This window comes from Phlebotomus argentipes, unplaced genomic scaffold (assembly GCF_947086385.1).
Source record: "Phlebotomus argentipes unplaced genomic scaffold, Phlebotomus argentipes genome assembly contig_39, whole genome shotgun sequence".
In the NCBI taxonomy this organism is placed as follows: Eukaryota; Metazoa; Arthropoda; class Insecta; order Diptera; family Psychodidae; genus Phlebotomus; species Phlebotomus argentipes.
The window spans coordinates 1,329,595-1,346,185 of NW_026776182.1; the positions used below are offsets into that span (position 1 = coordinate 1,329,595).

At 44.3% G+C, this 16,591-nt stretch overlaps 4 protein-coding genes across 5 annotated transcripts; 3 read left to right on the forward strand and 1 right to left on the reverse strand.

Annotated features, from left to right (window-relative positions):
* The first annotated feature begins 29 nt into the window (after window positions 1–29).
* Window positions 30–1,560, forward strand: LOC132263848 (alpha-taxilin). Its single transcript, XM_059763842.1, has 3 exons — window positions 30–128; window positions 195–1,097; window positions 1,165–1,560. Exons 1-3 carry the CDS (start codon window positions 30–32, stop codon window positions 1,558–1,560), a joined length of 1,398 nt encoding a protein of 465 aa, XP_059619825.1.
* Window positions 1,561–2,441: 881 nt separating this feature from the next.
* On the forward strand, window positions 2,442–6,457 carry LOC132263609 (KAT8 regulatory NSL complex subunit 3). 2 transcript variants are annotated; one of them, XM_059763436.1, is made up of 3 exons: window positions 2,442–2,739; window positions 3,474–3,620; window positions 3,684–6,457. In XM_059763436.1, the coding sequence occupies exons 1-3, from the start codon at window positions 2,629–2,631 to the stop codon at window positions 6,351–6,353; spliced, it is 2,928 nt and encodes a 975-aa protein (XP_059619419.1). In that variant the 5' UTR covers window positions 2,442–2,628; the 3' UTR covers window positions 6,354–6,457. The 2 variants fall into 2 exon arrangements, with proteins under 2 accessions (XP_059619419.1, XP_059619420.1); XM_059763437.1 differs by lacking the exon at window positions 2,442–2,739 and adding an exon at window positions 3,068–3,279.
* A 57-nt stretch (window positions 6,458–6,514) lies between these two features.
* LOC132263611 (pre-mRNA 3' end processing protein WDR33) lies at window positions 6,515–11,049 on the reverse strand. The gene is made up of 8 exons (XM_059763438.1): window positions 10,416–11,049; window positions 10,085–10,354; window positions 9,855–10,006; window positions 8,605–8,702; window positions 8,415–8,541; window positions 7,906–8,351; window positions 7,511–7,834; window positions 6,515–7,443 (listed from the first exon to the last, which is right to left on the reverse strand). Exons 1-8 carry the CDS (start codon window positions 10,695–10,697, stop codon window positions 6,740–6,742), a joined length of 2,403 nt encoding a protein of 800 aa, XP_059619421.1. The 5' UTR covers window positions 10,698–11,049; the 3' UTR covers window positions 6,515–6,739.
* Window positions 11,050–11,378: 329 nt separating this feature from the next.
* LOC132263819 (zinc finger protein 58-like) lies at window positions 11,379–15,844 on the forward strand. Its single transcript, XM_059763811.1, has 4 exons — window positions 11,379–11,590; window positions 11,652–12,410; window positions 14,498–15,445; window positions 15,533–15,844. The coding sequence occupies exons 1-4, from the start codon at window positions 11,394–11,396 to the stop codon at window positions 15,738–15,740; spliced, it is 2,112 nt and encodes a 703-aa protein (XP_059619794.1). The 5' UTR covers window positions 11,379–11,393; the 3' UTR covers window positions 15,741–15,844.
* The last annotated feature ends 747 nt before the right edge of the window (window positions 15,845–16,591 follow it).

Genomic DNA, 16,591 nt, shown 5'->3' on the forward strand with positions numbered 1-16,591 from the left:
AAAGGGAGTCTCGTGGATATAGCTGCGACATGGAGAGCACAAAGAACGACGGTGGCGACAGGAGGGATTCCGAGAGGAAGCGATTAGCTAAAGAGGAGCGAATGCGCGAGATGAAAGTGGAGGAGCAAGTGAGCATATGAAATTTCCCGTGAGATTGGCACGATATTGATACGAGTGATTTATTTCATAATTAGCTGGTGAAATCTATGAGCTCGATGGAAAATCCCGACGATAAGATAAACAATCTGGTGAAGAAGTATGTGGACTTGGAGAAGGAGACTCGCAAGCTGGGCACTGTGGCGAAGCAGCAGGAGAAGCGACTGGATTTGATACAGAAGGAAAAGGAGAATTTGCAGCAAGAGTACAACAAAGCGATCCTCACGAAGTCCAAGTTGGAGTCTCTGTGCCGTGAGTTGCAGCGACAGAACAAATCCATCAAGGATGAGAGTTTCACCAAAATACGCGAAGAGGAGGAGAAACGCAAGGAGACTCAAGCCAAATTTCAGAAATCCCTCAACGATATCACTGCTCTGATGACGGAGAACAACGATCGAAACATGAAGTTGCAACAGGACAACATCGAGATGTCCAAGAGACTGAAGTATCTGCTGGAGCAGTCGGAGACGCGCGAACAACAGGTAGAGAAGATCAACATGAGTATCGATCTCTCCACGCAGCTCAACGAGGCAAAATTGTCAAAGATACAAATGGAAGCGGCTCTGGAGAAGGAAGGCCTTCTAAAGGAGAAGCACGAGATGCTGACGGAGCTGAAGAAGACGCGCCAACAACTGGTGGATGTGCAGTTAAAAGAGAAACTCCTCAAGGAGCAACTGGATCTGTACACGACAAAGTACGATGAGTTTCAGAACTCGCTGACCAAGAGTAACAGCATCTTTGGCACTTACAAGGCCGAACTGGAGAAGACATCAAAGAAAATTGTGAAGCTGGAAAAGGAGCGCAATGAGTGGAGGATAAAGTTTGAGAAGAGTAATGTTGCACTTCTTGAAATGGCGTCCGATAAGCAGCTCAAGGATCAAATTCTCAACAAGACCACACGCCAGTTGGATCAGTTGCAGAAGCTGTGTCGCTTCCTACAGGTTCACACGCTCTTTTTTTTCTCCTGCCAATGGATCCTTTTGATCATCAGTTTCTTCTTCTTTACAGGCTGATCGTGCTCTGCTGGTAAACACTCTGAAGGAGAACAATATCGAACGACCATCTCTGCCAGAATTGCCTCCGGAGCCCGAGCCCGTGGAGCCCGAGACCTCTGCACAGGATGACAAACTCGAGAGAATGATGAAGAATTGCAGTGAATTCAAGCAGAATCTCGCAGTCTTGCAGAATCAATTGGCGTCGATAACCAAGCCGTCCTCGTCTCAGGAAAGCAAGAAGACCAAGGGCAAGAGCAAGAAGAAGGACGCACAGAAAACAGTCGCCGAGCAGGAAAATGGGGAAATTGCAGAGTCAGTGGCCCCAATTGAAGCCGCCAACGTGCTTGAGAGTAAAGAAGAACTGACGGTGAACTCGACAGACTCTGGGGAATTGCCGAGTGATCAGTAGAACGACAGAGACGTTTGCCAGTCTTATCATTTCTCGAATATATTTGAAATTTATAATTTATCAAATGCAACTCAATTGACTTACAAATAACCCTTTTTTATTCACAGAATTCTGGAAATTCCTCCTGCAGCTTCAAAATCCCGGAAGTGTCGATTTGACCAAATCGCCCGATTTGCAGCAATTCATTCATGGCGTCCTTCAATTTGGTCTCGTTGTCTTTGAGATTATTGCACATTTTTTCAGCACTTTTCGTGTTTTTCTCATACAACTCCACTGACGCGAGAAGTTCTAACCTGATGCTCTTCATCTTCTGGACGACTTCCTCCAGATTTCCACTGTCGTCATTCACGCAATTGTAGTCTGTGCGCAAGAAGTGTGGCAATTTCTTCGCCTTTTGCAGCTCAAGATCCAATTGCTGGAACTTCTTCTCGTTATCACTCATCCTTGCTTGTGAAATGTTCAGGCCTTGTGGTCAGCAAATAGAGGAATCACGACGAACTCGCCAAACGCACAAACTCTGCTTTTGTTTTCTCAACCGGCTTGTTTCCCCGTACAATCCTTGTCCTTGTATTGGAATACCGAAAACACATATCCAATAAGAACGATACGAACGACACGCGACAGTTGGATTGTCTTCTAGAAATTCTGTCCAAGATATCTAATTGCTTTGAATTCTGATAAGAAATGACATTTTTTGTTCTAACGGCCGCATAAACACTTCGAAATCCATTTGAAAAAAAAACTATTTGTGAAAAAAACTTCGCCATGTTGGAAAAGTTGGGAAATTCGAAAATGCGTATGCGGACATGTCCATTGTAATGTCCCACACGTACTGCATGGTGGCTTATTGGGAAATCAGTGATATTGCGATGGTGTGTGTGTGAATTTATCGTCATACAGTCCGGGTGCGAGCGAGAGCAAGTGCGGAAGATAATCAAAATTTCTCTCGAAATACTCCTTCAGTGGCAATAATCGCATTGAGAATCTGAAGATTTAACAGTTGGACAGACGCAGGGCGACTTCAGGGCAATCACAGGTGCTGGCTTGTGCCATACGCCGAGGGAGAGGATGAAGGTGTCGGCGGAAAACAAAACAATGTCATGCGGCATGGCAAATGAAGTGAATGAACTCAAACAACGCATTTCAAGCTACGAGATTTCTTATCACAGGCATTCACATGTGAGTATTATCTCTCAATATGCCGTGAATTTAATTCCAAATGCCCAATTTACATTGCATAAGTTTGGACTGGTTTGGACATGTCAGAGCATGGAATTTGCATGATATTGCGTAGTAAATTCCCATGACGAGATGCTTCGGTCTCGGCTAATCAATATTGGGAGCGAGGGGGGCGCGTATAAGTGTGAAACGCAGATTTTCATGATTTTTTCTTGTATTCCTTCAAAAATTCTCAAATTGCGAAATATGACATCGGGTTGCCAGATTGAGGTGCGAAAGGGAGAGACGATTTCATGCGGCAACCCAATTGCTCTTCCCATCTCGCTTTCTTTCTGCAAGAGGCGACGCCATTATTCATTGTTTTGCGTAGAAAATTTTACATCGTATTTTCATAAATTACAACAATTGTGAATTATTTTTACCCATTTTTTCCCTTTTAAAATCATATTTGATACACTCTCTTACATCTTGCATGCCAAGAAACTGTGTTTTTTCGTGTTTCACGGCACAATTGTACATTCTAAAAGTTGCTGACGTTTGGTAAGATAATACATGAATTTTCGGTCTTTCCGTGCATAGTGGCAAAATTCATTGACTATAATTGGGGAGGGTAGATTGATTAGTTAATCAGAAGCCTCTGCACGACCTTGAAAACATATTAAATGATTATCCCACCGACTGAACATAACCTCACACTTGATGGAACTCTCAAGCAGCTTTCCTTCCCTTTGCAGTTTCGCTGTGAGTCGGCTGTAGAAATGGAACATAGCTATTCTCGGGACTGGCGACCTGCAGAAAACAGTAAAGTCATGTCTACGAGAACTATTATGGTGAACAGGGCTCCTCAGTGTCCCTCCTGCCACTCCCACACTAATGATGAGGTGAGTTGATTCTCTTGAGCGTCAGAAGTTGTTCCGTAATCTCACCAATGTTCTCATTCACAGGGAATTGATGTCGATGAGCAACACAAGTCCTCGGCTTTGCCATATGACGAAGAGGAGGCCATGAAGGCTATGGAGTACACAACTCAAATAGCGTACTGTGTGAAGAATAGTAACTCCGACGAGGAGGACTGGGTAGAGGCAGTGAATAAGTTTGGCTGGTCCATTGTGCAGCAGAATCTGTTTGCGAAGGTGGCCAACATATTGGATCTGGACAGGCTAGCTCGCCTGGCGCGCAAGAGTCGCGAACATGAGTCCGTGTTTAGGCGGGCGGACATTGACAAGAGTTGTCAGAGGATGAGACAGGCTCTGGCCACAGTTGGCTGGGATATGCGATTGACACAGTGGCTGCATGGCGTGCTTATGGACCACTTGCCGCCCAGCTACATGAGTCTCTATCTTGATATTTTGCAGACGCTGAAGGCGAAACTGCCGGCGATGATAGACAAGATGATCTTTGGTCGAAATACACACATCACACACGATCTCATGGGGCCTGTGATGAAGGAGCCATGGGAGCCCAAGATCAACCATAAGAATCGAAAGCTGCCCAATCAGCCCATTATAATTATTCTCCCGAATGGGCCATCTGTGAGTCCGGCCAGCAACAGAATGCAGAAGTGGTTTGCTCTGTTCGCCACAATGGGCTCCGTGGTGCCCATAGCCATTCACGCAGGCGGTGTGGCGATTCAGAAGCAGGGAATGCAGACTGTTGTTGAGCAGCTGGTGACGGTGTCGAGGGCTAAGATTCAGGATATACGGGCAGAGTCACCTGGAAGACCGATTATTCTCGTGGGTTTCAATTCAGGAGCTGCTCTGGCTCTGCAGATCGGAGCTCTTGAGCCAGCCAGCTCGATTGTGTGCATGGGATTCGCCTGTAATACGATGCAGGGCGTCAGGGGATGTCCCGATGATATGATTCAGGAGATAACAACACCCATTTTATTCGTCATTGGTCAGAATTCGGCGAGGACTAGTCAGGAAGAGATTGAGTCACTGCGTGAGAACATGATTGCCCATACGAGTGTAGTGATTGTGGGCTCAGCTGATGACGCTCTGAGGGTGAATACGAAGAAGAGGCGCATCGAGAAGGTGACCCAGGCCATGGTGGACAATATGGTGATGGATGAGGTGGCAGAGTTTGCCACGACGTGTCTTGTGAGCCCACCAGGACCGAGGCAGACACCTGGCGGAGGACTCAATCAATCCACTATCTTGACATCTAATGGAATTCCTGGTGGAGCGACGGCGGCTGTGCGCAAGAGGAAGATAACGGGTGATTCTGAGGGTGGTGATGATAAGCCGACACCCACGAAGACGCCGCGGCCAGTGGGACGTCCCAGACTCAATAATAAGCCAATATTGGGTCGCTCACCGAAGAAGCCCATCACTGGCCCGGGAATTGTGCAGCCGACAAGTGAAGCTCTTGATATTGCCATTCAGAGTATCCTTCCCACTGACGGCGGAAGCGAAGCCACGGACACGATTATGTCAACGAGTGAGGTGATGAAGAACAAGTCACCTATTTTGACATCCTACGAGATTGTGCAGGGGAAGATCACCCAGAAAGTGGAGATCAATCCGAAGATTGCGAGTGGAGCGGTGAGCAGTTTGGTGTCGCGTTCACCCAATTCTACGACTATTTCCGGTGTCGGAGGGACTCCTATCATGCTGCCCATCATCCAGAGGCCCAAAGTGAAGATGGTGCCTGCCAATCAGTTTGTCCAGCTAAAGCCGGGAAATCTTGAGTCTGTTGGAAGCACATCACAGGTTTACACTATCAAGAGTGGAACTACCATCTCGGCGCCTAGTAAGACACCGCAACTGTACACAATTAAGACGTCTTCTGGCAATAAGGTGATCTCGATGAAGAAACAATCGCCACCGGCTCCGCAACTGGTGACAGTCTCTTCAGCTGGTTTGCACAATAAGTACACCATCATGAAGTCCACCAAGTCTGTGGCATCATCTGATGCGGACAAATCCCATCCGGACCTGACTAGTACCAATATTTTTGATATTCCCATCGTTTTTGCTGATAACGAGGGGAATATCCATGAGTCTGAAGCGTCCACTGAAGATGCTGACACTTCTAGTGAGAGCACAGTGAGGGCATTGAGTCCGCAGAAGGAATCGGAATCATCTCCCAATACAAGCAGGATCTTCAACATCATTTCCAGCAACAAGACATCAACGCCTGGCAACAAGGTGGTCTTTATTAATCGCAACACGGGCACGATTAAGCCGAATATCATATCCAAAAATGTTCCACCGCTCAAGTACACCAAAGTTGTCGTGTCATCATCTCCTGGACAGTCGGGCATTCGACAGATGGACACTGGAACTTCTGTGGTCACAAGTCATTTGCCCATCGTGACCAACAAGATGGTAAAAGTGAAAGCAAGTGAGATTGATCGCAGTGGTTTGGTGACATCGCGTCCAATCCCGAGCTCTAAGCTTCAGCCCATCATCATCAATGTGGAGGCAGACAAGGCGAGCGCCAGATCGACATCGTCAGATGGCACGTCCAAGATACCGCACACGATCTATTTGAAGCCCAACAGTGGCTCAATCAGGCAAATCCCAGGGATTCTCAATAAGAATCTCACAGTGAAGAAGTTGGTCAACATTGTTCAGCAAAACAAGAATCGACCAGACGCGCCGTCTGAATAGTCTGGATTTATCTAATAATTCTTTTCACTTGTTGTTCCCCGTTGAACTTACAAATAAAGCGGAGTTGAAAGAACTCCTGGAATTACATCTGAAAGTGTAATGAATATGCATTGTTTAATTATATTTTTCGAACTCTATCATCATTTGCGTGTGTTCTATCAAATTGAAAAGATAAATGTTTGATTTTGCTAGAATTTAATAGAATACATACACCATGGGCAATTGAAAATCTACGATATCTTAAAGCGGTCTCATTTTATCCGCTGTTTCTGTTACTTCTCGCTTAACCGAACCTTTCGTACGCCATTAAACTAAATTCCTTGCCATGACGTGTTGTACAAGCAATTGTAAAAATGGACATTATGTGGATTGTTAAAACGTTCAGTTCAGCGTCTGCCCCATCGGCCGCCGGATCTGCGACTACGATCCCCTGACGTGGTAGAGGATCCCGTCCGACGACTGTTGGCACTTCCGTTTCCACTGCTGGTGCTGGCGCCGTTTCGACCCCGACTGTCTCGCCCATTTCGCGGGGCCGCGCTTCCGTTTGTCCAATCAGCTGGCGGCTGACCGGTGACGGCGGGCCCAAAGGCGGCTGTATTGAGATTACTGCGGAAGTTCATGGTGACCTCATTGAGGGACTGCGGCGCTTGTCCAAATGCCCAGGGACTCGCGGCGACTGGAGTTGCTGCCGCGGCAGCGGCGGCAGCTTGACCAGCGGCCGTCTGCTGCCAGGGACTAGTGAGTGCCGCCACGGGCTCTCCAGTGCCATTCCTCAGGCGATCTCTGTCATACGTGGGCGGACCTGAGCTGGCCGGAAGATTCACAGCATCCAACTTGAGGTCCATGAGGGAAGGAATGACTGGGGATGATATCTTCTCATAGATGAGCTGCACATTGTGATCAATCATCGCGCGTTTTGCTGGCGGTGCTTCACCATCTTGCTGCTCAGACTCCTCAGTTGTGCTCTCCTTCTCTGTCGTCTCATCAGCTTGCGGCAGAAGATCCTTCAATTCTTCAATCTCTCCTGAACTGATGAAGTTATTGAGGGCAGTAGATCCCTCGAGAACTGCCGCTTCGAGTGGAGTGCCAGCTATTTAAAAAGGAGGGAGTGCAAATGTAGGAATATTTCGTACGACACGGAGACTTTGTTAACTTACGCAGGATTTGAATTATCTTTCCATATACAAGCATCGCTGACGGTGGACCTTTCTGCTGTGCCACAGCACCGGGTGTGTTCTCCACAATTTGTGTAATGACTTCCTTAATCTCCTGTGATGCTGATTCCTCGTCCATTTTACCCGTGTCGTTCCATTGCGCCTGGAACTTGCGCGGAATGGGCTTGCTGTAGGGCCTCTTCTCCCTGTGCCGATCATAATCGGGCTCCAAATCCAGCCCTGGTATATAGTCACGTTCTGCCGTCAAGCTCTCAGTGAAGTCAGCCTTGTCCTCGAGACCCATTCCGGGGATCACAACGTGATCATCTGGGGAAAATTGAACATGTGCAGCAAATCAGGGTGTGATTCTTCTTCACAAAACACACACACACACTTACCAATTTCACAGTCATCGTAGCCTTGAAGACTCGCCGGAAGTGTATTCAAGTTGTAGCGATCTCGCATTTGATCACCAGGACGATTTCTCGTCCAGAACTTGATGGTGTGATCATTGGAGCCGGAACAGAGGATGTGACCGAGTGGATGCCATGCAAGAGTCCACACAATACTGTCATGCGCCGCATCAATGGCACCCACCTCTTTGTCCGTTCCCACATTCCAGAACAACACGGATCCATCTGAACCCCCAGAGCTGAAGAGACCCTCGTGAATTGGATGCCAAGACACGGCGCTCGCCTCCTTCTTGTGGCCACGGAATATTTGTACTTCTTCACTCAAGTTGCGCAAGTCGAAAAGCTTCAGCAAGTGATCTCTGGAGGCAGTGACGAGCCAGTTGCCATTGTCATTCCACTTGAGATCCATCACAGTGGACTTGTGAGCATGCCTGCGATATGTGAGGAATTGTTAGTTGTTACAATATCATGTTTTAAAAGATGCTGGAACTCACAGTGTGGCTAGAGCTTGACCACTCTTGGGATCCCACAGCTTTATTGGTTGCTGATTATCCTTGCTTCCTGACACAATGAGAGCCTTCTGGGGATGCCAATGGACACACTTTACATCTGCTCCGTGACCTGAAGAGCAAGAAATTGTACAGGATTAAGTTCTGTGCACACTAAATGCAATCTGAAACTCACCTCTGAGCACTCTCTCTTCGACACACCGATAGAAATCGAAGACTCGCAGTGTCCCATCATCGCTACACGTGGCAAATTTATTATCCGAAGGACTAAAGCTGCAAATGGATAGAAAAGAGAATTGGACGATGGAGCAATTTGTATTTATTTATCAAAATGTCTAAGGATCTTTATTATTCATCTTCAAAAAAATGTTTCGCTATAGATTTATTTATGAAAATCGGTACAGAAAATATTCCTCCAATTGCTATTCGCTGAGGACTCCTCGTGGTTTCTGCGTTTGCATTCGTGAAAGTGGTTGATTTCGGGGGGTTGTGGGAGATTGTGAGGGAGAATCTTTATTTTATTTCAATTTGCTTGGGAGGGCTCGATATTCTTTATTAAAATATTCACTCTTCGCCATCAATATACAAAAGAAGGGGAGGAAGTGAAGGTTGAAATTGAGAGATCCTACAAGTGGAATCTCCTGAAGTCCGGGAGTCCAAGTGACTGGAGATGCTCTTTACTTTCGCTACTTCATCCATCATTTTTCTTTAGTGCTCGCAAAGGAAATGTCCAATGAAAGAAACCACGACTTTCATGTAATTAATTTATTGAGAGATAAATTGTACAACTAATGATGGAATCGGTGGTTCTCTCGCTTTTTTGCATTATTTATTTCGCTTTTTTTTCTCCATTATTATAAAGATTTTCTTTATTTCATCGAATCACATCTTATCACAGTTTTTTTCTTTCTTCAAACAATCAGTCTTGAATCGTAGTTTTTTTTCTCAACTCTCAAATACATGGGCAAAGACACGGGACTCGGAAAAGGTCTCTAAATTTAAATCCCTTTGCGTGATTAAACTTTCGTCAAATTTAATATCTGAACACCGGGTTGGTCGTTTCAAGTTTAATATTTAGATAGATTTTCAATCTTGAATTTAAAAACATTATCATAATTTGTGATTTTAACGATTTTAGTATATCAAATATATCAACCTTGGAACGATCATCCCCACGGTGAGGGAAGGGTGAAGTCATTTCGGATGGTGTTGAGCTACTATTTTTGATGAGGGGCCATGCGAATAGACACTTTATTTGCATTTTTTTTTCTCACACAAGGACAGAGCCAAAGAAGGACAAGGACATGCTCTAAGAATCCAATTACTCTCATCAACAGAATGACTAGCAGTTTTCTGATATTTCTTTCCCATCTCCTCAGACAATGATAAAGGGAATATATTCGTAAAAACCTTTGTGTAGTGTACCTTATGCCACGAATCGGTTCCTTGTGAGCCTGATACATTTTCACGTTGTTCATATTTGATTGCCAGTACTTAACGTAACCACCATGATCGCCAGTCACCATCCAGTTGTCATTATGTGACCACACCATCGTCCGGACGGGAGCATCATGAGCCTGAAAGTGCAAATAAGCCACCATTCCCACAATTTGTTAGGAAATGCCAAGAATTGAAACTTGCGAGAATTCACCAACCTGCAGGATTGTCTCAAAGTTGAATGTAAGTCCATTCCACAAGGTGAACTCTCCGGAACTGGCTCCAGTGACGAGACGTCGTCCCTCTGGCGTCCAGGCTAGGGTGAAGATGGGGCACTTCATCTTGTTTGTGGCTGTCTTCACGAATTTCGTTGTCACGGAGTTGCTGGGGTTATCCATGTAGCTTGGCGGTGGCAGGAGTTCAGGTGTGTAGATGCTCTCAGGCTGAAGTGCTCTCCGATCTCGATTATCTCGCTGCCAAATGCGATTCTGCAATCAAGAGATAATCCCACTCAAATATCATCTTACTCAACCATCGAAAGACACTTACTTCTAAGGATCGAATAATGGAAGCATTGTAGTCCACGGTCTTCCGCATGACGCTCTTCCGGAGGCGCTTTCCATCGAAATCATCCTGACTCATGGGCATTCCGCCAGGACCTCGTGGAAAACCCGACATGCCGCGGTAGTAGGGCTGTCCAGGTCGTCCGGCGCCACCCATCATGCCACCTTGGAACGATCGGGGCACTCCCGGTGGCGGCATCGAATAGTTTATGCCAGATGGCGGTGGCGGAGCACCCATGTTCGGCGGCGGTGGCTGGGCGAACTCCATCTCTCCCTAAACTTACTTTTTGGTTTTGCAATACTACAAATCACCGAATTAAACACTAGATAAAAACAGCTGCGCCATGCAATCCATCAACCAGACTAGTATTTTTCCTTGAAAACTTCGCAGTGACTCTCGCGATGGCGTGCGTTTTTTTCTATCGGTGATTTTTCCACGTTTCCACGACTCTCTCGGACAAATTCCACATTTAATGTAAAGAATACTGCAAGCGCTCTTCAATGATGATGTTTAAATCGGGGAAGTATATACAATTTTTCAGAGATTTTGAAGAATGTAGAAAAAGTACAATCAACCACGACACTACTGAGCAGCCATGTTAAATCTGCCCCATAAAGCAAGCCTTCGATATCGAATACCATCGAGTGGACTCGTCCAATGGAATGCCGGACAAATCCCACTCTGGCTAATTGAAAAATTCTGCAGCTTTGGCTACTGGTCCATCCCCACTCCGGGCACTTATAATTAAGCTTCTCCACGCTCTTGCTTGGATTGAATGAGATTCATATCCGCTGTAATTATCCAGATTTGTTCTATTGGGAACTCTTGCAATTGAACGAGGTTTTTGTCACATTCTCCACAAAGAAATGCGGAAAAGAGAGAGCAGAGGTGGAATTTATGTAGATGATAATTCTTGGAATGAGATAATGCGAGGTCCAGCGGGTGACTTCGTGGAGCGAATACATGAGCTGTGGTCTCTGGCAATCAGGACGCGTGCGGAGGAGAGGAAAATCGCCTGTGTTCGGTGTGGCGAGAAGTTCCATTGTTAGTTGTCAAAATGGAGTTCATACAGACAGAAGTGTAAATCGTGGTTCCTCTTTTTTCCTACATTTTCTCCTTTTCCGATTCCAAAACTATCACAGGCGTCTTGTGGAATATGTGTAAGTTTATATTTGACTGTGGGATTTGTCAGGTGATTAACGGTTGTGGGTGTTTTTCCAGCATGAAAGTCGCTCCCGGAGACATCACAATGGACTCCTTGGAGAACTTGTATGACAACGAAGATTTTAGGCTCTTTATTCCACAAGATCATCTCAAGGGAGAAATCTGTGATTTTGAAATCGACCCGTTCCTCACGATCGGTATAGTTCCTATTGAAAATGAAAGCTTTAGTGATATTCTTGCAATCGATGTGAAGCCATTGGACTACATTCCGAAAGAAGACACACCCCAGAATGAATACGACTGGCAATACTTGCTGCGGGACACGCCGGCAGACACCACGACGAGTCCGGGAGACGCTGGTGAGAAGAAGGAGGCGGGGGCCGGCGAGGATTTCCACTGCTGGCAGTGCATGAAGCCGCACGCGAACAAATTGGTCCTGCGTGCTCACCTGAAAAGGCACTTGAAGGCGTCCCAATTCAAGTGCAAACTCTGCAATCTCACATTCCGCTATGCCGGCAAATTGGTGGAGCATCTGGCCAGCCATCCCGAAGTGGTTCCACTCAAGTGTCCCGTCTGCAAGGCTGTCCATGTGAATCTCAAAGAGCTGAAAGATCACGTCAATACTCATGAAAAATTACAGATCTGCGATTTGTGTGGCAAGAACTTTTGCTCCCGGAAATCCCTCAGAGATCACCTGAGACTCCACTCTGGCGATAAGCCGTACAAATGCGAAGATTGTGACAAGACCTTTGCCACGGCCTCTCATCTGTCGAGCCACAGGCGCATCCATAAGACAGCGAAACTACACAAATGCGAGTAAGTGTGTTAGAGAGACAGAGAGTTTCATTTCTCAGACCCCCTTTATCATAACATATTCATTTGTATTCAAATAATTACCGCCTTCACCCCTTTATATCGATTTTATTTCTCCCCTTCGTGTCGAAACATCACAAAATTTGGTATTTGATTCAGCTCGAAAGTAGAAATGCATTGCGAAATCATTAATATTTCTCCCTCCCGCTCCGAATCAATTGAATTCTTAATCAAGCGAACGTGATAGACGCGCTTCGTGAGGGTGTAAAAAGCCGGTGGTAAATGCAGAATATCCCATCGAGGTCGTGATTCGATGGTTGACTTTCAAATGAAAACCATATATTGATCGGTAAACGCGGTTAACATAATAGATGAGAGAAGTTGGAGGCGATGTGAGTGGTGCAAAATACTTGATCATGGACTCGTTGCTTTTAGGTTTAAAATAGCCCTTATTATTTAAATAACTTTAATCACTGCTCTTGATTGCAGCGAGTCCTTTTTAATTGCTTAAATTGTATGGGTATTATTAGCTGTTTTTCTTAAAAGCAAGGCCGATGAGAATTGTTGTACGCCTTCTGATCGCAATATCCGTGCATTCCTAAGAGATAATCACCCTTATTATTTATGCCCCCATAGGCATTTGCGTCTTTCCTTGCTTTTGTTTTATAAAATATGAAGCATTCTTTACTTTTTCATATATAATTCTAGCCATCAAAAGAGGGAAAATATATATACATATATTTCTCGTTTTTTTTCTACTGTTTGTTCAACTGAAGCCAAATGTAATTTCTAAAGGGAGTGTAGAATACGGTGAAAATACGGTTGCCCAAATAGGGAATTGTGAGTGAGCCTCCACCGGAATATTGATTGAAGTCATATTTCGCATGTCTGGAGAAGGGACGAAAAGGAAATGAAACCTGTAGTATGGGAAATTGGTGAGGGATGAATGGATAACGATGAAACAATTTGGATATGTATGTCTCCCCTCAAGTTGCAAGCAAGACGAAGGAATATATTTTTTAAGAGGGACCTGGCAACAATAGTAGAACGTCTAAAAAGCGCAAGCTCAAAATTTCCCTTCACTGCCCAGAATCTTTTAGATTTACAGTCAAATGAGGGCCCGGAGGGTTGAACAAGGAGAGGAAGATAGAGAGAGAAAGAGTGAAAGAGACTGTGCCATCTTTTCACCCCTAGAATTCTCCCTTCGTATGAGGCCGTAATCTAATATTTTTTTCATGCCCAGGAAACCGCGGTAAAAATTCTCGAGAACCCCTCTTGCAAATTTTTTCCGTCGTGTGTATTCTTTAGCATTTTTTTTGTGTCTCTTGTACGCGGAAAAGGAATAAGGAGGGAAACGTGTTGGGGATGAAAAGTGATGACTTTTGGGTGTTTGTTTCTCGGTGAAATGAAGTATTACAAAACTTAATGCTGCGTAGAGTCCAGGGGTGAATCTGAATGAAAAAAAAGAGAAAAACATATCATAGCAACGCGATACGACTTTGCGTGGCAATCATGTTTGATGAAAGAGCCTTTTTCCATATAGCTTTGAGCAAATTGACAAGAAAAAATATTGCAAATGGAAATGCTGATGGGACATAAAATAAGAAGCTGATGAAAGATTTCGTATGGTGCAGGAGAACACCCTGAGTTTATTCCTTCCTCCTTCGTTATAATGATGATTTTATACAAGTCAGTGTGAGTGCTTTTTATCCCTCCTCGGCATTAAAGAGGAAGTTCCTATCAATTTTTTTGTTATGCGGAGAAAAATGAAATGTATAAGACGACGCATGGGGAGAAAATGCTAAATCCACAAAAAATAGGGGGACTTCCAACACTCCCATGTGTATTTTCTCCATCCATTTATCCGTGTCTGAGGAGGGAATTGTAACTCCCTTTTCTGTTTGCTTAATATTGAAAAATTGATTTTCTCTCTATGCTATCTTGGAGGGGTAGAAGAAATATATATTTTTTATAACTCATATCTTGAGCTTTCTTTTGCGCAGACATGTTTTTTAGCGATATGTGACACTCTCGATATTTCCCAATCACTCTAATGCAATCTCCTCTCAACTTAATTTCTTCCTCTGCAGAAAATGTGGCACCGAGTACACCCGATCCTATGATTTGAAGAAGCACACAATGAAGAACTGCGAGAATGCAAAGGCAAACTCAATGATGAAGAAGAAGGCAAAGGGTAAAAGTTCCTCCGTGGTAATGCCGTGTCCTTGTTGCACGAGAAATCAAGACAATGCGGTGAAGAGAAAATTGATTGAAGACTATCTGATGCGACACAAGATTTTCAATTCCTATAAATGCAGATATTGCGAGTTAACTTTCTACAATCCTAACGAGTTCCTACAACATGAGATGTTCCATACTGGAAAGTTCCCGCTTTACTGCATGTTCTGCAATGATATTTGTGAGAGTCAAGAGTTGCCAGAGGTCACTGGCAGGAATCACAAGACGCGTCTGTTGTGTGATGTGTGCGGCAATCTGCACAGGAGGAAGAATACTCTTGTGGGTGATCAGGTGGGGAAGGAGAATACGGAAAGTCCAATGGAAAAGATTGACTTCACATGGATTCTATCACAGCAAACACCTCATGAAACATTCCGTTGTCCGGAATGTGGAAAAACGTTCCTCAGAAAGCATCTGTTTAAGGTGCACGCGAAGAGACACAAGATAGCAACGCAGTACAAATGTGAATACTGCAATCTCGCATTTCGCTACGCCAGTCAATTGGTCGTACACATCCTGGAGCACCCGGAGAAAGTCACCCTGCAGTGTCCCGTGTGTGGTGACTTTTTCCAGAGTCAGGAATATCTTGAGAGTCACGTGCTGCTCACGCACGAGAATGTGCTCGTTTGCGAGACCTGCGGAAAATCCTTCCGCAGTGACAACTCACTGCGAAATCACACGCGCACTCATACTGGCTTTCGCCCGTACGAGTGTCCCGAATGTGGCAAGAAATTTACAACTTCCTCGCATCTCTCCAGCCATCGGAGAACTCATCGCACTCAGAAACAGTTCAAGTGCGAGTAAGGCTCACCTTTTGTTTTATTACTCATGTTTATAATCCTTTCTTCTTACGAATGCCATTTCTCTTTTCTGTCCTTCGTTTTCAGAGAATGCAATTCAATGTTTACTAGAGAAACTCATTTGAGAAGACACATCTTGGGCAACAAATGCAAGGGCCTGGAGGAGCCGAAACAGAAGAAGACTCCTCCAAAGCGCCTAAAATGTTCCTCATGCCCACAGAGGTTCGCCTCGAAGAAGGACTTGCAGCAGCATATCGATAATATGCACAATAATAGCACTTTGAATGAAGCATAGAGCGTTAACGGCGTTAACATAACATTGTATCCTATTGTAGTATTACAAGATTGTATTTTTGGGATTTTGGTGAATTTAATAAAGGCGTGCTACATCTAATTTCACTGCTCAAAACATGTGTTTTCCTTGCACCCTTTCCTTTCCGCTTTCAATATGTAGGCAACTGATGGAGTGAAAAGATAAGCGATTGTGTGAGGGAAATGTTTCAGGTGTTTTAAGGATTGGTTGTTGTCTCTGCTAAGTTAAGAGATTGCGATAAGAGTCTACTCATTTGTAGTTTCGCTGCTGAAATTCAAAGGATATCGACCGTTTTTTTTTATCCTTCATACTCAAAAAAAAAACAATTTAATGAGCACATCTTTTTATATAAATACAAAAATTATATGATTTCAAAAAATTTCTTCTATGCCTATGAAAAACAATTCAAGTAAATCAAATAAGGATGTAAATAATACCTATTTAATTTCTCATGTTTGAGTCAATTTGTATTTATCATGCTGCGGGAATCGAAATTTCAGTCCCTCAGGTTACTGGAATGAGATTTCTCATGCGAATCAAATTCGTGGTATTTCCAATAAAGGTTATCTTTTATTGTCATATAAATATCACACTGAAAATCAATTCATACATATTTGTGATGTTTCTACGAACCCAAAATTTGGCTGCAAGGCAATTATCTACATATACGTGTTTAAAAAATAAACACAACAGCGTCAATCTTCTTTGAAGATAAATGTACCTAAAGTAAATTTTATACAATTACGCACATAACGTTGTATGAAGATGAAAATTGATATTGATTGGAAGGAGAAATTCTGTTTTTTTTTCTTCTGTAGCAGAATTCAAAGCGA

Bases quoted from the DNA above. Each gene is read 5' to 3' on its own strand.
- LOC132263848 (XM_059763842.1), top strand. From the start codon at position 30: ATGGAGAGCACAAAGAACGACGGTGGCGACAGGAGGGATTCCGAGAGG. The intron at 129-194 runs GTGAGCATATGA...TTTCATAATTAG, and splicing joins AGATGAAAGTGGAGGAGCAA to CTGGTGAAATCTATGAGCTC. The intron at 1,098-1,164 runs GTTCACACGCTC...TCTTCTTTACAG, and splicing joins AGCTGTGTCGCTTCCTACAG to GCTGATCGTGCTCTGCTGGT.
- LOC132263609 (XM_059763436.1), top strand. From the start codon at position 2,629: ATGAAGGTGTCGGCGGAAAACAAAACAATGTCATGCGGCATGGCAAAT. The intron at 2,740-3,473 runs GTGAGTATTATC...TTCCCTTTGCAG, and splicing joins CTTATCACAGGCATTCACAT to TTTCGCTGTGAGTCGGCTGT. The intron at 3,621-3,683 runs GTGAGTTGATTC...TCTCATTCACAG, and splicing joins ACTCCCACACTAATGATGAG to GGAATTGATGTCGATGAGCA.
- LOC132263611 (XM_059763438.1), bottom strand. From the start codon at position 10,697: ATGGAGTTCGCCCAGCCACCGCCGCCGAACATGGGTGCTCCGCCACCG. The intron at 10,007-10,084 runs GTTGGTGAATTC...TTGCACTTTCAG, and splicing joins ACTTTGAGACAATCCTGCAG to GCTCATGATGCTCCCGTCCG. The intron at 7,444-7,510 runs GTAAGTTAACAA...CTTTTTAAATAG, and splicing joins AAAGATAATTCAAATCCTGC to CTGGCACTCCACTCGAAGCG.
- LOC132263819 (XM_059763811.1), top strand. From the start codon at position 11,394: ATGAGCTGTGGTCTCTGGCAATCAGGACGCGTGCGGAGGAGAGGAAAA. The intron at 11,591-11,651 runs GTAAGTTTATAT...GTGTTTTTCCAG, and splicing joins AGGCGTCTTGTGGAATATGT to CATGAAAGTCGCTCCCGGAG. The intron at 12,411-14,497 runs GTAAGTGTGTTA...CTTCCTCTGCAG, and splicing joins GCGAAACTACACAAATGCGA to AAAATGTGGCACCGAGTACA.